The sequence below is a fragment of the Bufo gargarizans genome, chromosome 2 (genome assembly GCF_014858855.1).
Source record: "Bufo gargarizans isolate SCDJY-AF-19 chromosome 2, ASM1485885v1, whole genome shotgun sequence".
NCBI lineage: Eukaryota > Metazoa > Chordata > Amphibia > Anura > Bufonidae > Bufo > Bufo gargarizans.
Genome location: NC_058081.1, coordinates 181,588,690 through 181,613,324, shown reverse-complemented (window position 1 = coordinate 181,613,324; position 24,635 = coordinate 181,588,690). Strand labels below are relative to the sequence as shown.

At 41.8% G+C, this 24,635-nt stretch overlaps 1 protein-coding gene across 2 annotated transcripts in view; it reads left to right on the top strand.

The window, feature by feature from the left end:
• BNIP2 (BCL2 interacting protein 2) overlaps positions 1 to 11,282 on the top strand; it is a 47,310-nt gene extending 36,028 nt beyond the window's left edge. Inside the window, exons 7-11 of one of the 2 annotated variants that reach the window (XM_044279742.1) lie at positions 454 to 585; positions 1,801 to 1,887; positions 2,001 to 2,099; positions 3,004 to 3,039; positions 7,159 to 11,282. In XM_044279742.1, the coding sequence (XP_044135677.1) occupies positions 454 to 585; positions 1,801 to 1,887; positions 2,001 to 2,099; positions 3,004 to 3,039; positions 7,159 to 7,210 (406 nt within the window). In that variant the 3' untranslated portion in view covers positions 7,211 to 11,282. The remainder of the gene's footprint in view (positions 1 to 453; positions 586 to 1,800; positions 1,888 to 2,000; positions 2,100 to 3,003; positions 3,040 to 7,158) is intronic. The other variant, XM_044279743.1, reaches the window with a different exon arrangement.
• The last annotated feature ends 13,353 nt before the right edge of the window (positions 11,283 to 24,635 follow it).

Below are 24,635 nucleotides of genomic sequence, written 5' to 3'. Positions count from 1 at the left end.
AGGGGGCTAAAGCACTCTTGTGACGTCTCGTTTATCGCTCACCTTTCCTACATGCCGCTCAGTCCCATTCAAGTGAATGGGCCTTGGCTGCAATACCAAGCAGAGCTACTGTACAATGTACAGTGCTTGGTATACTGTGTGGAGGCCACAGCCTCTTCAAACTGGTGGTGTGCTGCGGTGCTGGAAGTCAGACCCCTACTGATCAGGTATTGGTGACCTTGTCCTGAGGATAGGCGACCAATGTTGTGCTGCTGTTAAGCCCCAGGAGCTTGTAAAATACAGTGATTGTAGCATATTTGATGCCGCCTACTGATGGTTACTTAGGTGTGTAACTTCCTAGGGGAAAGATACTTGTGTAATACTGGGATAATAGAGATGAAAGGAATACAGGGCTGCTTACGTCTCCTGTGGGCCCGATACAGTTGTGACCATTTCTGGCTTCTGTTTTGGCAGGTACGTCATTGGCACTTTGGAAATGCTGGTTGCAGAGAACTACATGATAGTTTATTTAAATGGAGCCACCACCAGGAAAAAAATGCCAAGTCTCGGCTGGCTCCGGAAATGCTATCAGCAAATTGATAGACGGTAGGACTGATTTAACAGTTGTTTCCTCTTTTTTTCCCCACAGTTGCTGCTTAAATTTACAAGTATAGTCTTGTGTTTTTGCACTGCCGTCTCTTTTACATGAAGCTTTTCCTGTTTATGAAATCTATATTTTTGGGAGAAGAAATATTTACTTAAAGTTGTCTGTTAGGAGTCATAACGTACACGTAGTTGTACGTGGAAGTTTATGTATTGTGAACCTGTTAATTCTCTCATGATGAATGCTGTACAATGTCAGATTCACTACCAGGAATGAAAGCAGAATTGTCAGCCTTGCAGCCACATTGTAGCAAGCATCACTCCATACAATGAAGAAGTCGTCTGTGGAGGAAGCAGTGGCACTGCCAATGACACTACCACTGCTTCATTCACAGAAAAAGCCACTAAGGCTACTTTCACACTTGCGTTCGGGGTTCCGCTTGTGAGCTCCGTTTGAAGGGGCTCACAAGCGGCCCCGAACGCATCCGTCCAGCCCTAATGCATTCTGAGTGGATGCGGATCCGCTCAGAATGCATCAGTCTGGCAGCGCTCAGCAGGCGGACACCTGAACGCTGCTTGCAGCGTTCGGGTGTCCGCCTGGCCGTGCAGAGGCGTGCGGATCCGTCCAGACTAACAATGTAAGTCAATGGGGACGGATCCGTTGGAAGATGACACACTATGGCTCAATCATCAAACGGATCCGTCCCCCATAGACTTTCAATGTAAAAGTCTGGACGGATCCGTTCAGGCTACTTTCACACTTAGAATTTTTTTTTACAACATAATGCAGACGGATCCGCTCTGAACGCTAGTGTGAAAGTAGCCTAATAAGGACTGAGAAGTCCAGTAGAGTTCTTTTGGATTTCTAATATTTTCTTCACCAGTACAACTGGGAAGTAGTTTGTATGATGAGTTGGTTGTTACTGCATGTTGTCGGCCTATACAACTCTGGTAGTTGCAAAGTGAGAGAAGCGATGGTGGGATTTTTCTTTGGGAATTTGTTGAGATCTGTTGTAGTCCCATTAGCCTTTGTAACATTCCTAACTGGCAGTGGCACCATTCTATGTGGCAATGACCATGGCACACAGACAGTCAGGAGCACATTTCTTTATGTAGGGGCTACCTCATCTCTAGGACTTCTCCAGCCCTACTTGTAAAAGGTCTTGGTATCTTGGTTTTATCTCTTGTTTGAACATAATGTGATGTTTCTTTTTGAAGGCTACGGAAAAATCTGAAGGCTCTCATTATAGTCCATCCTTCCTGGTTCATCAGAACATTGCTAGCTATTACGAAGCCCTTCATTAGGTAATAATATATGCTCAAGTGTTTTATAAGCTGCTTGTTCTGAGTTTCTGTAATTAATTTATTTTTCTGTGTTCCTTTCTCCTTTTTGTCTTTTTTTCTCCTCCCTTCCTCAGCTCAAAATTCAGTCAGAAGATTAAGTACGTCTTTAGCCTGGTAGAATTAGCGGAGCTTATTCCTATGGAGTATGTCGTTATCCCAGAGTGCATAAAAGAGTATGTGGTCATATTTATTTTATTATACTGTACTGTCGCAATGTGAACTTTTACTAAAGAAATGTTTTATTGCAGTGTTCCCCAGCCTGTGGCTCTCTGGCTATTGCAAAATGTAACTCCAAACACAGGCATCCTCAAACTGCGGCCCTCCAGCTGTTGCAAAGCTACAACTCCCAGCGTGCCCGAACAGCCTACAGGTATCCGCCTACAGCAGGGCACTGTGGGAGTTGTAGTTTGACAACAGCTGGAGGGCCGCAGTTTGAGGATGCCTGTCCTAACATGTTGTGACAGCTACAGGGCTTTAGGGCATGCTGAATGTTTAGAGCCACAGTTTGAGGACCATGGTCAAAAACTATCTTTAATATAGAGAGTGATATTCTTTTAAAATTGATTATTTCTGATGTATCTTATTCTATATTATTTAATCTTTAGTGCAGTAATAGTGGCACGTGCTAGTCTTGCGGCATTGCTGCCCTTACATATAACCAGTGCCGTTATTACTACACCCACTGTTTTTTCCAGAAGAGTTTAGATTGACTAGCTTCTTTTCCTATGCACTATACTGCAGTAGAGGATCACATATGTACATACCAGGGCTGGCCATTATCAGGCCCTCACACTACGCAGTCCATGCTTGCTGTATAAGACCATGTGGGTCTGCATAGTGCCCTGCAGATGCCCTTTGACTCTGATTTATGTGCTTCCTGCACTTCCTTACACCATGTGATTGACAAGAACTATAGAAATGTAGTAGGTGAAATGTCCTCATAGCATAAAACGTTGGAAATACAGAAGCACTGGCCTTAGTCTTTGGATTGTTGTGCTGATCTCTTTTAACTGTGATGCTTATCTAGATTCTTCTTCCTTGTACATGTTGACTGAATTCCAACTCTCTCCTACTAAGGTATGACGACGAAAAAAGTAAAAAGAAACACAAAAGGTATCTGTACACCTTCTGTGGGTTGCACCAAGACAAGTCCATCTGCTCTGCACAAACTAACCCCCTACCTTCTTGGTTGGCTTGGATAACACAGTATAGCTTTAGCAAATACAAACAAGCACCATATACATCATATGACATTCATTTCTATACACTGGTCGCTGGCTAATTGTCCCAGTGGCCTTTAACTGTTTTTGATGGAGAGGAATCTATGTGGATCTGTTAGCATGCCGTATATACTGCATGGTCTGTTCTTTGCTGTCCTGTTGTTGCTTGTTTGCACGCAGAATAACAGTGTATATAGCGGTTTTCTTCTACACCAGTGCAATGTTTGTATTTGCGGTGCTCCAGTTACCAGGCTAACCAATACACCAAAGTGGAGAATGCTCCCGATCCCCTCTCTTCATTCTTTCCCCAGCTTTCGTGCAACCATTAGGCAGCGACGTGCACTCTCCAATCTGCATCATTTTATTTCCTGCCTGTAATTGCTTGCATGAATAGATTATATTAACAGAATATTGGCACACCTTTTAATTGAAAAGCACAATCAGTTCAGATAATTTCCCATCTATTACACTTTGAGTGCTTTCAAGATAATTACTTATTTATTTTTATTCGTTCACCATTCTCCGTATTAATATCATAGAGTTATTGAGCAATGTTGCCTTTTATCGATATACATTAAAGGGGTTGTTGACATTTGCGTGGAGGGGTTGGCAAACCCACGTCCTGGGCAGACCTGCGAAGTGAAGAATACTTACCTGCTTCCCGACTCCTTCCCTCTCTGCCCTCCGCTGCTCTGCTCCAGTTCCTGAATGTAAACTTCCAGTTTGACACTGCTGCAACCAATCACTGGCTTCAGCAGTGACCTGCTCCCCTTGTGTCATGTGACCAGTAAACAGCTAATCGCTGGCTGCAATGGCGTTGAACAGGAAGTTTACATCCAGGGACCCGAGCGGAGCAACTAAGGTTGGAGAGCGTAGGAGCCAGAAGCCAGCAGCGGGAAGCAGGTAAGTATGCTTCCCTTGCAGGCCTGCCCCAATACATGCACAACCCCTCCCAAATCGGTTTCAGAGTAAGCTTTCACAGTGTAGGTTTGGTGCCCTGAAACATATTTCTACCTTTCTTGTGAAAAAAAAAAAAAGTTCCTCTAAGGCTTCATGCAAACACGGATGCTGGTCATGTAGAACGGAATATCCGGCCCTCAATAGACCAGTCCTATCATTCATAAAAAAACAAAACAAAAAATCTCGGAAAACCCCTTTAAGGTAAAATAGGTTCCGTATACAAGACCAAAAGAAAATAACTGGACGGCAAGGATAAATTGTTTAGAATGTTTTCCAAGCAAATGATATTAACTATCTTCGGGATATGTCATTATGCCAGTTCCTTGGGGGGTACAACACCCTGCACCAGCACCGATGAGCTGTTACCTGCTGATGCCACCAAGAACGTTTGAATGTGTAGTGGCCACATAGGTTTACTGCCGCTCAGCTCCCATTTACTTGAATTGTAGAGGCCGTGCCATACTACTGAAGGTCAGGTCGGTTGAATGGGAGCTGAGCTCCAGGATTCTGTCACAGCCACTACGATTTGAATGGAGCTGTTCTTACTCCAACCCTGGTAGCTGCAGGTAACAGCTGAATGGTAAGCGGGTGTGGGGTGTCAGACCCCGCCGATATGATTTTGAGGATATCCTGAGCAAATGTCCTCAATGTTGTTAATTTGGAAAACTCCCCTTAATGGTGAAAAGTTGTGATTTACAAACCTTTGCTCAACATGAGGTCCGAGGAATATCGCAGCAGTTTTTTCTATTGAGGTTTTTCCTCAGCTTGCATGGTAGGCCTCTATCACAATGACCAAAACTGAGATTGTAATGGTGGAAAACAGCCAACTGCGGTTCTTTGTCCACAATTGTAGTCATGTGAAAGTTGTATAAAAACTGTAGAAGTTTATCCCAGCGGTCCAAACCCAGTTTGCTTAATGATATCTCAAAATCATTGCCTAGCCCCATGTGTGAAAACCTACTGTACTTTATCATATTACAGTATGGTTTCTTTGCTGAAAACCTGAGCAGATGCAAGAAATGGTCATCTAGGTACCTAAGCCATGTTGCAGTGCTGCTTTGATGAAATATTGCTCTATTAGGCTTTAAGCCCTCAGATGTTTTCAACATTTCAAAAACCCTAGCTTTTTTATTTTTCCATTGACAAGACACATGAGGGCTTGTTTCTGCGAGGTTGTAGTTTTAAAGTTAGGCACCGTATAGCAGTACATATAATGTGTGTGACTTTAATATTTTTGTGGGGGGCAGTGTGAAAGAATTCTACCATTACTTTTCTGTATAACTTTTTATAGTGTTTTTTGTTTTTACTGGGGTGCACAAAAGTGTGTTCATTTTATTGTACCGGTCATTATTGATGTGGTGATACTGGTTATATGTAACTTTTTTTAATTTCTTAAATTTTTATGGGAAAAAGGATTTAAGGCCCCTTTACACTGCTCGAATATCGGGCAGATTATAGCTAAAAAGCATTCGTATGCCTGTGGCCATCTGCACACGATGCGCGTGATCGCACACAATATTCGCCAGTTGATTTATGTGCGTTCTGCAACATATATCCACACCACAATCTGCAATTTCTGGATAAACATTTTGGTGCAGTTTTGCTGCAGAACTCACCCTGCATTGGAAAATGGTGAAATCTGCAGCTAAGACTCCAAACGCAATGCAGGTCAATTTCCGCATAGAATTAATTTGCAAAATGTACATAAGATGTAATCTCATACACTTTACTGGTCCTGTACTACGCTGTGGTTTTTCTTCACGGGAATTTGCACGGGAAAACGTACATAATGCACAGCATGTGCAGGTGGCCTAAAGGTGCCGCTCATTACCCAATGCATCGGTCTCCTTCACTGACGAGCAGGCGATTGTTGGGAAGAAACATCTACTCAACTGTGCTGTGTAAAAGGGCATTTAGAGGGAAAAGGAGAAAGGTAGTTTATTTGGGGTGGGGGGGGTGTATATAGAATTTTTTTCAGAACACAGTAGAGGGACTTGAACAATCAATCCTCTGATTGCACATCTAATACACTGCAATACTTCTAAATTTCAGTGTATTATAGATGTTACTGTAAATCTGACAGGGAACCAATTAAGCCCTTCCTTTGGCAGGACTAATAAGTATCTGTAAGTGACAGGCCTGGGGGCCATTGTTGGGCCCTTCACTGCCATGTTAACTTCTTGGCACCAGTGACAGTGTTGGTGGGGATCAATGGGTAGAGAGAGGGCCTTCCTTTAATTCACATTGACTGCAGAACCTAAGGGTACTTTCACACTAGCGTTTTTCTTTTCCGGCATTGAGTTCCGTCACAGGGGCTCAATACCGGAAAATAACTGATCAGTTTCATCCCCATGCATTCTGAATGGAGAGTAATCCGTTCAGGATGCATCAGGATGTCTTCATCAGTTCAGTCATTTTGACTGATCAGGCAAAAGATAAAACCGCAGCATACTACAGTTTTATCTCCCGACAAAAAAACAGAATACTTGCCTGAATGCCGAATCCGGCATTCTTTTTCCATAGGAATGCATTAGTGCCGGATCTGGCATTCAAAATACCGGAATGCTGGATCTGTCCTTCTGCGCAGACCAAAAAAAAGGTGAAAAAAAGAAATGCCTGATCCGTTTTGCCGAATGACACCGGAAAAACGTATCTGGCATTTCAATGCATTTTTCTGACTGATCAGGCATTTTTCTGACTGATCAGGATCCTGATCAATCTTACAAATGCCATCAGTTGGCATACGTTTTGCCGGATCCTGCAGGCAGTTCTGGCAACGGAACTGCTTGCCGGATCACTCTGCCGCAAGTGTGAAAGTAGCCTAAACCAGTTAAATGGCCAAGTTCAGAGTTATTTTCGATACTGTTTGTTAGAGGTTATAATTATGGTGGGAGGGTGGTAATGGGTTCAGGGAAATTCTTCCGTTTTATTTAGCTGACTTGCTTTCCATAAAAGTATACAAGCTGAAAACCCTTTTACCCAAAGCTATTGACTTCCAAATGAAGTTTACATTTTCTGTATAATTTGACCGTTTTTTACTTCTATTTTGTAGCGTTGATAAAGACCTCAACAAGAAGTCTGAAGACCAAACTAACGAGCAATAAGATTGTATACGACATCCGATAAAATTGAAGAACGTCCATCAAGATCGGGACATGTGCCCATTTCTTCTGGTTGCAGTAAAAGTTCTCCAAGTTTTCCTGCTCTGAAATGTGCCTTTTCAGATGTGACTGGGTTTTCTTTGGAAAGGAATCCTACTCATTATGTCCATATTGTTACAAATATACAGAGGCACTGGTCAAGTTGCAATAGACTGTTAACCCGTTGCTGGTGCCCTACTTTTGAATAGTTATTGTATGTGATAGTGACAGTGAAAGTGCCCACGCCACATGGTTATATCACAGAAGAAGCCACCTTTCCTCGGTGGGAATGGCGCAAACTCTTGATCACCATGGTGTAGGAGTTGGTTTTTCAGCCACTTTGTAAGTGTTAAGACGTCGCTGTTGGTAATGAGCTTGTTTGAGTTGTTTAGCTGCACTTTTGCAATAATGGTTTTTTATGTCATATATAACTATCGTCTGATACATCTATTGGTGATATACTTGCATGTCCAGTGGATTATATTAGCGGGCAAATACTTAGCGCTTTGTCTTTCAGAAGAAAATCTGATTGACATAAGGAAATCTTTGCCTCAGAGGTCATTATGGGTGTCATGTGCAAAGAGTGTAAGTAAAAGGGATCTTCCAGTCCGTAGCATTTCTCCTCTCTCCACTGGGTGTTAGATAACTGGGGTCCGACCGCAGAGACCCACACTGTGTGTTCTGCTAGCTGCAAGACCACAGTGTGAATGCAGTGGTGGAGACGTACTACTCCATTCAAAGTCCTTGGCACTGAAGAAAACACTTTCAATAGAGCCACAAGGTGCTTATCCAGTGCATAAGTGATAAATGCTTCTGGCTGGATTACCCCTTTATGTTTTCTTTGTGAATGCTTGACGTAGTGTCAGGCTACCTAATAGATTATCTGGTTTTTCGGTAGCTTGCATTTCACTTAATTGCCACATTATTTCAAGCATATCATATATGCGCTTTTCTATTTTTTATGTTTTCTATTGCAAACCTTTGTGCTAGTACGATAGGTCATTGAAGAACACACCAGAAGTCCCTACATCTGCTGTAAAGTCCGTTTCTATGTGGCTCCTCACTGAACATATATCAGTAAAGATACCACCATCGCTCCCTTTAAGCGTTGCAGTTCTATACATACAGCTGCAGGGAATTACAGGGCAGTGGTCTATGTGTTATTGGAAGGATTCCAGCAATTTCAATTTAAGAAATTCCTTTGTGCATTTTTATTCCACTTCTCTAATTATTACCTATTCTTATGTCTCCTCAGATATAGATAGTATTACTGGTTGTTCTGTTTCTGGCATCCGTCCCTAAACCATTTAGTACCATGGTGCCATGAAAATCTGCTCTTTTTTTTCCTAAATATGTTTTGTTTAGTCAAGTGACTTATGAACATTGTGTAAAAAAATATGGATGCTCGTAAAAATCGAATCTGACTAATGGTATAGAGTACGTATGTACACTTCATTAATTATCTGTCACATTGAAAATGCAGAGCAAAGTGCAGACAGGAGGAGCTGAGCAGATTGGTATATAGTTTGATGGAAAAGATTCAGTGTAACTTGTATTTTATTTGTTCCAACCTCTGCCATTCCCATGCTTAGGAGCCCAGGGGGCAACCTGCTCAGTGATTGACAGCCTTCCCTGTCTAAGTATACATACAGAGAATGCTGGGTAGGGAGTAGGACCACTCACTGGACTCTGAAGTATAGAATAAGCTCTATAACATACGTCCTGAAGGACTTTGTGTATAATGGAACAGGCTCCCTTTAAATGATAAAGCCATTGTATGTCTGTTACTGTATGAAGAGTCAAAGATAAGGGGCCCATGAAATGTGTAGTGAGGGACAGGGAGTCATTTTTCCCATAGTCTGCTACAGGCCATGTCGGAATACATACATGCATGCAAGAAGTTGCCAGTTTCAAAAGGGGTTATCCAAGAGTAAGAGAGACTTTCCAGAGTGGCCGACCCACGGTAGTGATCATACTTAACTGGCCCCCGCCGCTTGGTGTCTAACGCTCCTGGGCCGGCTCTTCCTTTCCTTGCCATGCTGAGATCAACCCGTCAATTGGGGGATATGTGACCAGTGCAGTCAGTCACAGGCCACAGCAGTGTCCTGCTTCCCCTGTCGTGTGACCAGTTGTCTTGAGCGTAAAGACCCTAGTATACGGGCAGACAGAGCAGAAGATTATCAGGAGGAGACCGCTGCCTGTAATGGCAGCCATCTCCTCCTCGCTAATGCATCATTCAGCTACACTGTCTCATTGCTTGCCAACAGCAGAGCGCCTATTACACAGCGCCACCCGTCGCTGGCAAACCAGGCTTTTATTAACATGTTAAAAGAGCCCGATTACCGGATGAACCAAGTGTTTTCTCTTTCATCTGTTAATCAGTGGCAGTATTACACTGCCATATGATCGCTAACGAGCGCCTGTATCCTGTTAACAATAACCTGCCCGTGTAATAGGGCCTTTAGTGCTATAATCAGATTAGTCATGACATGTACGCACTCGTTATATTACAGGGGTATCTGACATTTCCAGCAGTGACCTGAGAAGGCACTTGCCATGGTTGGTGATAGGCTGAAGACCCAATCTGTTGTCTGTGTGATCCCATCTTTTTATAACTTACTGCACATTTCACCCTTATTTTGAGTCAACTTATTATGCAATTAATCTTTTCTTTTTCTCTCAAAGTACTTGCCCCCTAGCCAAACCAAACAAGGAACGATGGTAAGTGTGGTCAGGTGATGCCCTACACACAAGCTTCTAGGAGCCTACTAGCATCAAGGAGTTATCTAATGTAGTCTAATGTGAACAACCAGTTTTTGTGTTAATGACCCCCATGATAAGCTGATTATCAGGAAAGTGGCCAGTGAGTCACTTTTTTCCATACATCTACAGTATGTTACAGGGAGATTTATGTATTACAGTGCCTATCGAAATAGAGGAGAGCTCCAAATGGAAGACTCCATCTGTTAAAGGGGTTGTCAGACAGCAAAAAATCTATTTATTGTTTTCAAAATTAAAAAATAAAAGATTTTTGGAAGTCCTGACACAGTTAGAGTGCTCCCCCCCCCCCCCCTCTCTGAGTGGGGCTGGCTGTCTTAGCCCAAGAAGGGTGATGGCTTACCTAATGAACTGGGCCCCCTTTAAGTATGTAGCCGACATGGAAAGGGTCTGTGTCAGAATAAGTGCAGAAGTGGCGCTTCCTGGTGTGCGAAGGGGGTTTTACATAGTATGTTCCACGCATTTTTGATGAAGTGTATTTGCAAGTTCAATTTTCTTTACAAATGAAATAGAATAGATTTTCTTTTGTCGGACAACCCCTTTAACTCTGAAGCACCCAATAGGTCAAAGGTGTTTTCTTGACTAGACACCGCCTAATATTCTCATAATGAAATAATTGCCTGGATCATAGTGCACCAGGTAACCACTAGTGACTGTACAATATTACATGTTACAGGGAAATGACTGGTTATAAGGGACGTAAACCCTTGAAGCCTAGATCCCAAAGGTATAGGAAAGTAAAGCTGCATCAGATGCACAGGGAGCTGATACTGTTTTTATCTGTTTACCATAAAACCTACCTTTTTAATATTGTATTGTCCTATATTTTATAATGTAAAATGTCAAAAATGTTTTTCTCCTGTTTGATCTTTTATGTATATAGAACGCGCTCTTGCAACTTTTACTTGGAGGATGCATGTTCTTTACTAAAATATTTATATTCATAAAGAGAAAAGGACAGAGCTAATATATATTTTTATGACATTTTTGTGAACAATATTTTATGATGTACTCATTACCCCCAAGCAAGTACTCCTCTGACCGTTGTAATGTTGTCAAAAAAGAAAAAAAAAGAAAAACAAAAGTAGCTGTATTGTACGTGTTGGGGTGTGATCAGACAATCTCACTGTTCTTACAAATGTGCATTATTTGCAGACTTGTAAAATTGCTCATTTGTCATCCCTTTATATGGGCAGGCAAAGTATAAGTTTGGCTCGTTATTATTTTATTAAACGTAATAAAATTCTGTCAGGAGATATATTGACTTCTTCACAGTACATTGTCAGAGAGTTAAAGGGGTTCTGCGGGCTACCAATATTGATAATCTATCCTCAGGATCCATCAGATTGGTGGGAGTTCGACATCTGGCACGCCCAACAATCGGCCGTTTCTCTTGAATGAGAGCTTAGCGGCAGTACCCCAGCATGGCTGCTAGAGTGTTTGGAGCTGTCAGCCCCCAGCTCCGTACGCAGCAGCAGCAGCAGTCCAAAATAGCAAATATTGATGACTAGTGTTGAACGAAGCAAGCTTCGTATGCTACATCCGAAGTCACTTTGTTCATAGGCCGAAGTTAGTTATTCGAGAAGTCACGTGTGACTTTGTTGAATAACTTCGGTAGTAAATTCTTATAGTGGAAAACCACTTTAAAACTTGAAACCGAACTCTGCTTAGGTTCCTACTAGTACCTCGGAACCAAAGCAGAGTTCAGTTTAGCGAATAACTAACTTTGGCTCATCAGAGCCTATACAGAATTAATCCGAAGTTTTGAACAAAGCGACTTCGAATGTAGCATCCGAAGCTTGCTTCGCTCAACACTATTAATGACCTACCCTGAGGATAGGTCTTTAGTGTCTGTACCCTGCCATTTTGTGACATAAATTACCATACGCAAAGTTATAGTTGACCAGAATCTTGAGTAAGTTGCATATTGTCACATATTCTCTGCAATATGTGATTTATGTCATTATTGAATTTATCTTTTAATTTCAATATGGGCAGAACCTAAATTGGAACCAATTTCTATAAGATTTGTTGGAAAATCAATAGCTATAAAATCTAGCTGCATTAATTAATGACACTGACATTATATCCCCCACCCTAGTACACCAAATTAATACAGTGCAACTTTATATATTCTGTGTGTGTGTGTGTGTGTATATATATATATTTATATATATATATACACACGATCAAGTGACATAATTATGACCACTTACTACCGTATTTTTCGCCCTATAAGACGCACCTAGGTTTTTGGGGAGGAAAATAAGAAAAAATATATTTTTAACCAAAAGGTGTGCTTTTGGTGGGTTTGGAACTAATGGTGGTCTGTGGATGACTGACACTGTTATGGGGGGATCTGTGGATGACTGACACTGTTATGGGGGGATCCGTGGATGACGGACACTGTTATGGGGGGATCCGTGGATGACGGACACTGTTATGGGGGGATCCGTGGATGACGGACACTGTTATGGGGGGATCCGTGGATGACGGACACTGTTATGGGGGGATCCGTGGATGACGGACACTGTTATGGGGGGATCCGTGGATGACGGACACTGTTATGGGGGGGATCCGTGGATGACTGATACTGTTTTGGGGGGGATCTGTGGATGACGGACACTGTTCCGGGGGGGATCTGTGGCTGACACTGTTATATACGTGCCATCCACAGACCCCCCCCCCCCCCCAGCCCATAACTGTGTTATCCACAGATACCCCACCCCCGACATCACTTGCCTGCGCCGCCTGCTTCATTCATAAAGTAGGCGGCGCAGGCACGTGAAATCAGGGAGTTACGCTGCTGGCTGCCGGCATTCTACTGAAGCTGTTAGGATGTACGGTAATAATAGGAGTGAGGGGGCATGTGCAATCACATTTAATTAAATAAGACATTTTATATTTGTAAAATATGAATGAACAGGGCACTCAAGGAAAACCGTGACCATGTATTTGGAAGCAATTGTAAGCTTTTATTACTAAAATAGATATAATTGATAAAACAATGAATCGCAGAAGAATATACAACATATAATAAACTACAGATAAAATACTGATCGATTGACCAACTAGCAAATAATCGATAATCCAGTCGAATATACCTCCAGTCCAATGATAATGAACTTCCGAAAAAACCTGTTGTCGATAATTCTGATCGTAATTGATCGAGACCAAAGTCAAATGTCCTGCAATTTTTCGATTTAACACGGCGGCGTCTCGCCGGAACAAAGTGGGTAGCGGCGTCCTGCTACTAAATAACTTGCAAGTGGAGATGATCCGTTACCTTTGTATCGACCTGATGTTCATCCGAAATTACCACAAGAGCCTTCAGATGTACTCACTCCCAGAATATGCCTTTCGATGTTTGTAGCACTATTCAATCGGGATATTGAAGACGGCTGTCTGTTCGGTTACGGTCGGTTTGTTGGTAAGGTAAATATCTCAATACAGCAATGGGGTGTAGCACCAGACGTGTTTCGGGGTCCAACCCCTTCCTCAGTGGCATCATCTCCACTTGCAAGTTATTTAGTAGCAGGACGCCGCTACCCACGTTGTTCCGGCGAGACGCCGCCGTGTTAAATCGAAAAATTGCAGGACATTTGACTTTGGTCTCGATCAATTACGATCAGAATTATCGACAACAGGTTTTTTCGGAAGTACATTATCATTGGACTGGAGGTATATTCGACTGGATTATCGATTATTTGCTAGTTGGTCAATCGATCAGTATTTTATCTGTAGTTTATTATATGTTGTATATTCTTCTGCGATTCATTGTTTTATCAATTATATCTATTTTAGTAATAAAAGCTTACAATTGCTTCCAAATACATGGTCACGGTTTTCCTTGAGTGCCCTGTTCATTCATATTTTATGCTTTCTTGTATTGAGTGAGTGGTCTCAATTTACAGGAGCACCTGGTGTTGTTTCAGTGCCTTTAGTGCGACATTTCATTTATTTTCTCATTTTATATTTGTGCAGCACTGGAGCGGCGGGGCTATAGTACACTGACTGTTGCCGGCCCCCAGTCCCTTCCCCTCTCGCTCGTACATCGCAGACGGTGATGTTAAACTGTCAGCATTCGCCCCATAAGACACAGAGGCATTCCCACCCCCATTTTTTTTGGGGGGGGGGGGGGGGAAGTGCGTCTTATGGGGCGAAAAAAACGGTGCGTTGGTAATGTGTAGCTCATGAAGGAAGTCACGTGTCATGAGCTAGCTTGGTGGGTATATAAGGCTCCTTTCAGACAAGTGAGTGTCACGCTGCAGACTCGCAGCACAGCTCCTGTCCTGAACTTCCAGCACTGCCGGGGTCACATAGAATTATATTGATTTATTATGCTATGTAACCCTTAGAAGTCTGGAATGTATTGGATAACACTGACATTATTATGTCAGTGTCATCTAATACATTCCAGAATTGTAAGGGTTACATAGCATCATAAATCTATATAATGCTGTGTGACCCCGGCAGTGCTGCGAGTCCACAGATGAGCTGTCTGCACACATATGCCTCTTTGCTGTCAAGGGGGAAAAGGGATGATTATTGGCTTTCGGGCCAAGGGTGGCAGCATGTTTGTGAACTGCTTGGGTGAAAGTGTGATGTGAATGGATAAATTGTAGGACTGTGAATACGTGACGTGGAAACTGTGAGATGTGATGTGAGAGAACTTTCACTACGAATGTGCACAAGGGCAGACCAACGCGCTACAGTGGAGCAGCTCAGTGCTGTGGGGAACCAGACGTTTGTCTAAAACAACTGTTCAGCGAACCCTACTACGTATGGGGCTCTGAAGCAGATAGATGGTCACTGCACATTTGCTAACAAATTTACATTAACAGAAGAGGCTCCAATGTTTGGAGCAGTATCGGAATTGGACCTCTGCTGATTGGCAAAGAGTTGCCTTTTCCAATGAGTCACATTTTCTGCTTCATCAAACGTACGGATGTTGGTGTCAGGTGAGAAACATCATAGAACAAACATCCTGCAACCATTGCTGGAAGAACACAAGCTAGTGGTGGCAGTGTTATGGTCTCGGGAATGTTTTTTGTGGCATTTACTGGGCCAACTCATCCATGTGGAAGGCACTCTCAACGATTTGGGTATAAACACATCCTTGCAGATCATGTACATCCATACGTGCTGATTGTCTTCCCTGGGGTGGCTGGGTGTTCTCCAGCAAGACAATGCGACATGTCATAGGGCTAGAAATGTCCGATATTGGTTGGAAACAGAAAATGGAGTAAGCCGCACCATGTGTGAAAGCAATTAGAGGCAAAAGGCCCAATGATGGCTGCTCACCTGATTTCCACTGGATTATAGTCATATCACTGGAAGCCAACCAACCACTTAGAAATACAATAAGGAAATAGTGGACGATAATGAATACTGAACGGAACAAGAATTTATTTGGTAAAAAAATATAAAACAAGGGAGCAGGGTAATGCATTTCAAGGGGGAGCTTCCACTCTTCATCAGATCCATAATACACCACATTCAGGGACTGGAATTAATACACATTAAACAGGAAGTGCTTGTCATTGGAGCCCAAACTTATTCGCACAAATGTAAGTGACAAAAAAAAAAAAGACCTAAATTCAAGGAAACAGGATAGAGCATAATCCTAAAATCCATTTCTTGTCTCCCACACCACCCTTCATCCTGTCATGGGGCTGTTGGGGGTCATTCACATTGGGGTCTGAGCTGAGGTCTTATTAGGGTGTTATTAACATTGGTGTTCTGACCTGAGGTCTAATGAAAAATGTTTTTTTATTATTGTCCTCATCTAAAAAATGGTAGGTCTCTTATTTTGTAACTTATATTTGTGCAAAGACGTTTTGGCTCCAATTACAAGCACTTTCTGTTTAAGGCTACTTTCACACTGGCCTTTCTGGGTCCTCCTGTAAGATCCGTTTCAGGGCTCGCACAAGCGGCCCAAAACGGATCAGTTCAGCCCCAATACATTCTGAATGGATAAGGATCCGTTCAGAATGCATTAGTTTGCCTCCATCCCGCTCTGGAGGCGGACACCAAAATGCTGCTTGCAGCTTTTTGATGTCCGTCTGACTAAACTGAGCCAAACGGATCCGTCCTGACTTGCAACGTAAGTCAATGGGGACGGATCCGTTTTTACTGACACAATATGGTGCAATTGAAAATGGATCCTCCTCCCATTGACTTTCAATGGAAGTCAAAACGGATCAGTTTGCATTATCATGAACAAATTTTTATTTATTTTTTTGTTTATGGTAATGCAAACGGATCCGTTCTGAACGGATACAAGCGTTTGCATTATAGGTGCGGATCCGTCTGTGCAGATACCAGACGGATCCGCACCTAACGCAGGTGTGAAAGTAGCCTTACCTGTATAAATTCCAGTCTCTGAATGTGAGGTATTATAGGTCTGATGAGGAGGGGAGATCCCCCCTTGAAACATGTTAGCCTGTTCCCTTGTTTTATCTTTTTACTTAATTTCTTCTTCAGTTTAGCACTCGGTATTCTTCCCTTTTCCCTTTTTTTCCCCACTATTTCAACATTGGTTGGAAGAGCATGACCAAGACTTTAAAGTACTACCCCGGCCTCTAATTCCCCAGACATGAACCCGATTGAACATCTGTGGGATCACCTTGATCGTGGTGTTCGCTCTATAGATCCTCCCCCACGCACCCTCCAGCAGCTGTGGGATGCACTGCAGTCAGCATGGATCCAGCTACCTGTGACAACCTACCAGGACCTTCCTGAGTCTCTCCCAGCCCGACTGGCTGCTGTAACATGGCAATTACTCTGGATGTTAACCGATGATGCGACTAATATATCTGCTTTGACTTTATTTTGTCCAAAGCTTTAACAGGGCTGTAACATTCATTAGGGAATGTGCACGCGATAGATTAAAATCCTTGTGTGTTTTCTATGCCAGAAATTCAGGGCGGACCGTCGGATGTCCACACAAGGATTAGCCTTGTCATTCAGTGGGGCTAATCCTTGTGTTTTCTGCCCAAAATAAGTGACATGACAATTATTTCTGTAGTAAAAAAGATCCGGAAAATCCTTGCACAAAATTTCCTGTGAATAGGCTTGCAGAAATTAATTTAAATAAAAGTGAAAATAAATAAATAAAATGCATGCATTTTTAGCAGCAAAAATGCCAGTCCAAATTCATGGGTGATTTCACACATGGCTATTTTTTTTTTGTAGGGCAGTTATATGTGCAGTTTTTTTTTCTTTGAGGCAATACCAGAAGTGTATTCAAAAGGAATTAGAAATATAAAACTATGAATTACCATACCACACCATCCTGCTGGATCCATCCTTGGCTATAGCTAAAAAAACAACTGCCGCTTTAAAAAATAAAAAAAATCATGTGGAAACCAACCTTAGGGTGGGTTCACACTTCCAGGTGGTTTCTGAATGTATATGGGAAATATGAAATACAGTTAATTAGGTGGTGTTTTCGAAAAACACAGCATGTTCAAGCTTTTGGTATTTTCTTTCAGGTAAAATGGCAGGACCAAAAAAAAAAAAAAAGTGGAAAGTGGTTCATACAGTTTAGTTAAAAAAAAAAAAAAAAGAAAAAGCCATATAAACCCCATGAAATCTAAATAAATAAAGTCTCCTCTGTATGGAGTAAAACTTCCTGACCTTTCTGTTGTTTCTGGTAGCAAAGAGATCTATCTCTGCCTAACCCCAAAGAGAGACAATCATCTTGAAAATCTTCTGATTTAGGCCTCTTTCACACGAGCGTGTCCGGATGCGTTGCGGCAAACCCGCGCGAGTAGGTACGCAATTGCAGTCAGTTTTGACTGCGATTATGTTCCGTTGTTCAGTTTTTATCGCGCGGGTGCAATGCATTTTGCACGCGTGTGATAAATTTTTTTAATGTGGTACCCAGACCCGAACTTCTTCACAGAAGTTCAGGTTTGGGTTCAAGGTTGTGAAGATTGTATTATTTCCCCTTATAACATGGTTATAAGGGAAGATAATAGCATTCTGAATACAGAATGCATAGTACAATAGGGCTGGAGGGGTTAAAAAATAAAAATTAACTCGCCTTAATCCACTTGTTCGCGCAGCCGGCATCTCTTCTGTCTTCATCTGTGAAGAATAGGACCTTTGACCTCACTGCGTTCATCACATGGTCCATCACCACGGTGATGGATCATGTGATGAGCGTAGTGACGTCATCAAAGGTCCTATTCCTCACAGATAAAAACAGAAGAGATGCCGGCTGCGCGAACAAGTGGATTAAGGCGAGTTAAAAATTTTTTAAAAAGTTTTAACCCCTCCAGCCCTATTTTACTTAGCATTCTGTATTCAGAATGCTATTATTTTCCCTTATAACCATGTTATTAAGGGAAATAATAATGATCGGGTCCCCATCCCGATCATCTCCTAGAAACTGTGCGTGAAAATTGCACTGTATCCGCACTTGCTTGCGATTTTCCCGCAGCCCCATTCACTTCTATGGGTCCTGCGTTGCGTGAAAAACGCACGAAATAGAGCTTGCTGCGATTTTTACACAACGCACAAGTGATGCGTGAAAATCACCGCTCATGTGAACAGCCCCATAGAAATGGGTCCGGATTGCACCCCCGCGGAAAACTCGCCCATGTGAAAGGGGCCTTAAGCACCACTGCACTTGATCTACATGAAGACGGCATAAGTAGTCTACCTTCTGATTTTGGCTTCCTTTAAGGTATACTGCTGAGCCGACAGTTATGCTAAAAGTAAAAATGTGTTGGGAAATGTTTAGAAGAAATTCTACTCTCTTTTTTTACTGGTATCTATCTTTCTGAAAAAGTCTATGGGGGTTGAGGTAAAGACTTCTTATCGTCTGCAGCGTTGGCTAGCAAGTTGTCCAAGTTTGTTCCAAAAAGGAAATCTCCCTCACAGGGAATTACAGATGGATTTCTTTTTGTTGCTAATTCCCTTAAACATGTCGTTAACCAAATGGCCCTCTGTGCAAAGTTGGCGAAAGCTCTGGCTGCAAGCCTGACTTTAATCTTTAGTGGCATCTGTAATGAATTCTGTGGCTTTTTGATGGTTGGTAATGCAACTCCTCACTAGGAACATTACTAACCAGATAAGCATAGTCCTGGAAGTACCGTATATATGGCCGCCATACTAGGTTTAAAGGACGACTCCTCAAAAGAGTATTTACGCTTTATAGCCCTAGGTACGTATGGATGTTTATTCCAATTTTAATCAAATCTTCAATAGTTTTATGAATTGGAAACACCCTGTGTTTTGGTGCCCTAGTTCTGCAAATAAAGAATTTTAACAGCTCCAGGTTCTCTGACTTCCTCAATATTTAAGGTTGCCCCAATTACCTTAAGTAGCTGTTCTGTGTCTTCGCTGTCTAATAACCATTTCATCTAAAGAATTGGAATCCTCATCAGAAGCTGGAGAACCCTCATTATCCATCACCAGTCTCTCTTCCAGTTCAGAATCCATTATAGGAGGTGGGGATTGCTGAGCAGGAAAAAGCATCAGTTTTACTTAATGCTGCCACAGAATTTTGTACTTCAGTTTTGATGAGGCTTTTAATAAAGAGAGACTGCGACTCCTCCGAGACCACCTTTTAAATACATTTGACACAGCTTTTTAGTATAACCCATACCACGCATTCCTCTACATGACTGACTTCTTTTCCTTTTGACGCACACTTCCTGCCAGTCTTCCTGGCTGAAGACTACACCTAAAAATGCATAAAGTGTTTTTAATGCATGGTTACTTTCAATTTCCTGAATATGGAAGGTGGCATATAGCTACTTCATACTTTGCCCGGGGTTATATGAGCCTCTTGTCCCTCAGACATAGATTCCTCCACCAGGCTGACCAGCAGTAACGTTGCTCCAGTGTACCCCCAGGCTACTGCCTGGTATGTATCCTCAGACTGGCTGTGCTCCTAGGTGTGTAGTACACACCTTCCCCTACTTTGGATGGCTCTTGTAGTATCCCTCTAACGCCATGTGGAATGCTGTTTGTGCCTCCTAATGACATCAGGCAAGCACCACTAACATTTTAGTTGTTTCTTTTTATATGTAATATTGAGAAAGAGGTGATTTGAATGTTTTATTTTAAAATTTTTAGTCTGTTTAGGGGACACACAGGTGTAGCAGCGCTAGCGATCACAGTTTTCGCATAGCACAACTAACGAATCGCGACTTCTCCAAACTAAACAACTGTAACAGCAATACACTAAAAGGCCAGTATATGGCAGTGTTAACCAAATGTACGTACAGTAATGACGCTTAACAATCCCTTTCACAGCAGAAGGACAATCGTAAGCCTCATAAGAAATGGTAGCCTTCTACTGTGAAAGAGGTACTGTACAGTGTAACACAGGGGGGCTACACCAGAGCGCTGCCCTATTTCCTCGGCTTCTCCCGGCAATGACAGAGCGGCTTCATCCATGATACTGGCTACCCTCATCCCTAACCCGGGCTCCCTGCTCTCGTTAACACCGGGGCCTCTTGGTCGCCCCCGTCAGTGTCCCCACCCACTGAAGATGTCCGGCTGGCAGGATTACATGGATATGTTGATGGCAGCTGCCAGGACACGCATACTACCTGTGCAACATAGTGAATGGCACTCTGAAGAGACAGTGCCCTCATCACCAACCCCCGATAGAATAGTCTGGCAGAAGTTGCCAACTACATAGGGGCTCCAGCCATGAAAGGGTCCCAGCATACACTGGTATGCTCTGTGCCATATGCCTCTTGTCAAGCTGTCCGTACCCCTCACCTGAGCCTCTTCCCTTCGCTTGTCTGACAGATCCACCAAAATTAATAAATGGCCAGCTTTTTATATACAATATATCCATATCCAAGAAAATCCACGGCACTTCCTTACGTAAAATAAGTAATTTATTCACCAAACAGCAACGTTTCGGTTCGCACACTGGAACCTTTCTCATGCAGTGATACAAAAAGGGGAGGTGCATATAGTGTATATATAGTATGTTACATCACAATTAATCAGTGAACATAATTAAGTATAAAGCATGATGCATTTCATAAATTCATGTATAAAGCCAGATAAACATGATAAAAAAAAAACTATGTGATACATGTGCAGTCTATATGTGACACAAGTATATATCCCAAAACATATTTTAGACAAAAATACAACTCCTAAATCATGTTTCATTCTAATTAAGGTATTAAACAATACCCAGGTGATCATATACATACATAATTAAAAACAATAGTTGAGCGTTTTTGATCTGATTGGGATCCGTGCAAGACATGGGGATCTGGCGTGGTGTCTCGATAACTGCACCTGCGTGTCGCTGTTGCGCATTCGTCAGTGGTATGAATCATCTTCTATAGACATTCGTGTCACATGATAACCAAGTCAGCTGATCACAGAGTCATGCGACCGGAATATTGTAGTCACATGTGGACTGTTTGTAAGCATTGCTATAGAGACGATCACATGTCTCAGGTCGAGCTTTTCACAGGGTCTCTATCAATATTTACTTCTTAGGACGATGAGGCCAGCTCAATACAAGATGGAGCCGGCACTCATCTCCCAAGTACGTGCTCTCAATCCTCCACCACAGGGTCTCGGGCAACAAAAAGAAATATCAATATAAAGTAATATCTACTGACAGATCACAAATTTGCACTAAAGGGGTCTTCAACATCTGAAGATATCGCTAGACGTCATCAGTTGTATCAGTAGGCGGCTCGGTCATACCGCACTTGTCCCCAAGCGCAGGTATCGTCGTGCCTGCCAACCCCCTAAAAAAGCGCTAAGTTAAACTTGTAAGAACAGAGCGGATTTGCCCCCATCTCTATCCCTCTGAACAAGTTCAGCACGGATATCAGGCGGCCCTATTGCAAACTGTCTAAAGGGGATTAATTAAAGTGCGCAAGGCTCCCATTGCTAGGAGCTCCTGCCAACTTAATTTACATCCTCCTGTTGCTGTAGTAATTGTCTGCCACTTATCCCAGTCAGAACTAGGTACAAACCGTAAAGAATTAAGTCCAAGATTGCGAGTGAAGGAGGAGCACCCATATATACAAATGTTATCATGTGTATGATCCTGTCAATGCTCTACAGTTGTCATTATATTCATATATAGCGGTTGTCCAGCATCTTCATGTGTTGCGGGGATCCCAATCACCATTTCTTGTCATCCCAACGCCCAACTGTATATCATCTGTAAGTAAAACAAAACAAAGGAAACTATTTAGAACATATAAATAGCACCCCGCATATAGTTAGCAGGTAGACCTAGCAGGGCAAAGGGTAACATCCAGAGGGCAGCAGCCAATTACGTACATATCCAAGGTCTGAACTCAACATTCAACCCTTCTGGTCTCAATGTATTTAATTTCATAATCCAGAGGATTTCTCTCTTTTTAAGTAGTAAGCCTCTGTTACCACCTCTTCTTGGCATTGGAACATGATCAATGAGCATCCATTTTATATCTCTCTCACTATGACCCATTTCTTTACAATGTTTTGATACCGGTAGTAGATCCATCCATTTTTTTTGCGGATGGTATAGCGGCGATAATTAAAACGTGTTTTAAACTCCAATGTTGTTTCTCCTACGTATAATAATAGACAGGGGCACCACACATATATCACAAACGATAAATCACATGTCAGGTAGAAGTTACACTTTGTATGTGACTTTAGTTGTTGGCTGTGTAAAGCAGTGTAATATATCCATATTTATTTTCCAGAAGATATATAAAAAAAAAATAATACCATAAAAACACTACATAAAATAAACATAAGGTATAGTATAAAATATAGTCTCGGTCCCTCTAATAACATAGTCTAATAATATAGTCTCACCTGAAAGGTCAATATGTTACACAGCGGTATTAAATGGAAAAAAATGTCTTATTGATGCAAGCTTTTCCGTTGTGCAGTTCTTAATTATTCTGCCAAAAGATCAATATGACAAAATATTTTTGGCAAAATAATTAAGAACTGCACAACGGGAAAGCTTGTATCAATAAGACTTTTTTCCATTTAATAAATTTTTTTCCCATCTGTTAATAGAGGGACTGAGACTATATTTTATACTATACCTTATATTATTTTTATGCAGTGTTTTATATAAGTTTATGGTATTTTGTATATATTCTGGAAAATAAATGTGGATATATTATATATAACAAGCCGGCCATTTATTATTTATTGAATAAGCACCTAAGTGGTATTGCACCCCAAGCTATATTTCAGTGAACTCCCTTTTTTGATATTGTTACTGTAGATCCACCAAAACTGCTCGCACACTCTCTGTAACTGAGAGCCAATGGAGTGACCCTACTGCGAGCAGAGCATGAGCGCGGACATCCCAGGCATCCCCCTCATCTTTGCTTCTGAATATTCAACTTTAAATCTTTCAGTCTGACTTTTCAGACATGAGTGCACTTCTTTACCTCAGGTGAAAGCACTTGTAGATCGTCATGGCATTTATTTTTAAAAGGAACATTTTTTATTAGAATTTATTTTAATCTGTCATATTTCTGAATAATCATCCAGATATAAAAAGAAAATGCACAATAACCACTGTAGAAAAAAAAATCTAGATATAAATATAAAAGCAAGATGCAGCAAGCAAATGTATCTGCAGAGAAATGGTGCATGTCCTCCTAGAAAACCATGGACATACATATAACTGCAGGCGCTACAGAATGTAATTGACACACTTGGTGTGCTGCCCCTCAACTTCCTTTTTTCTAATCCACTTGTATCACAAATCTAAAGACATAATTGAGAAGTGTATACAAATATATAATGAAGTGGTGTACACAAAGTAGTCCAATATTCCAGATGTAATGAATCAAAATTGCGATCGATCCATAAATATATGAATGTATAGTTAGTCCATAATCCTCACTTGGAATTTTAAAAGAATAGTAACTCCACAGTATTCAGTACAAAGGATGACTAGTTATCAGCAAGTCAAGTGCTGACTAATTGATGTCTGGAAGCCAAGCGTACATGCCTCTCTAGATTTTAAGACACTCACAATACACAGTGAGAAGCAGGGTTATCAGCGATCTCAGGGTTACCAGCGATCTGGATGATAACGTCCTGCTTTGTTCATATTGTCAGCATTACATTGGCAAGTCATTTTGTGTTGGTCCCTGACCCAACAAAGGGTTAAACTGACATGCAATACTTTAGATGTACCCATATCGCAAAAGGTTAAAAAAGGGTGATCAACAGTAGAAGAAAAAGAAAAAACAAGGCGGCACTCACCGAATCTTCATAACATCGTAGTTTGTCCGTAGGCTCGACAAAGCGCTGTTGCCTTTCTTTCTGCTGTGTGACCCGCACCCGCTATGTTTTAGACCGAATAAAACTACGATGCTATGAAGATTCGGTGAGTGCCGCCGTGTTTTTTCTTTTTCTTCTACTGTTGATGACATTCAGCTATTCATTCAGGCAGAGCACCACTCGAGTTTTTGCATGGACGCTGAGAGATATCTCATTCTACACCGCAGAGTAGTGCCGACTGCGTTTTCTCTTTATCTTTTATTCAATGGTTAAAAAAGGGTAATACTACAGTATTCAAAACCTTCTATAGGGCCCTACTACACCAAAGGGTTAAATACTGCTGTAATACTAAGGAAGA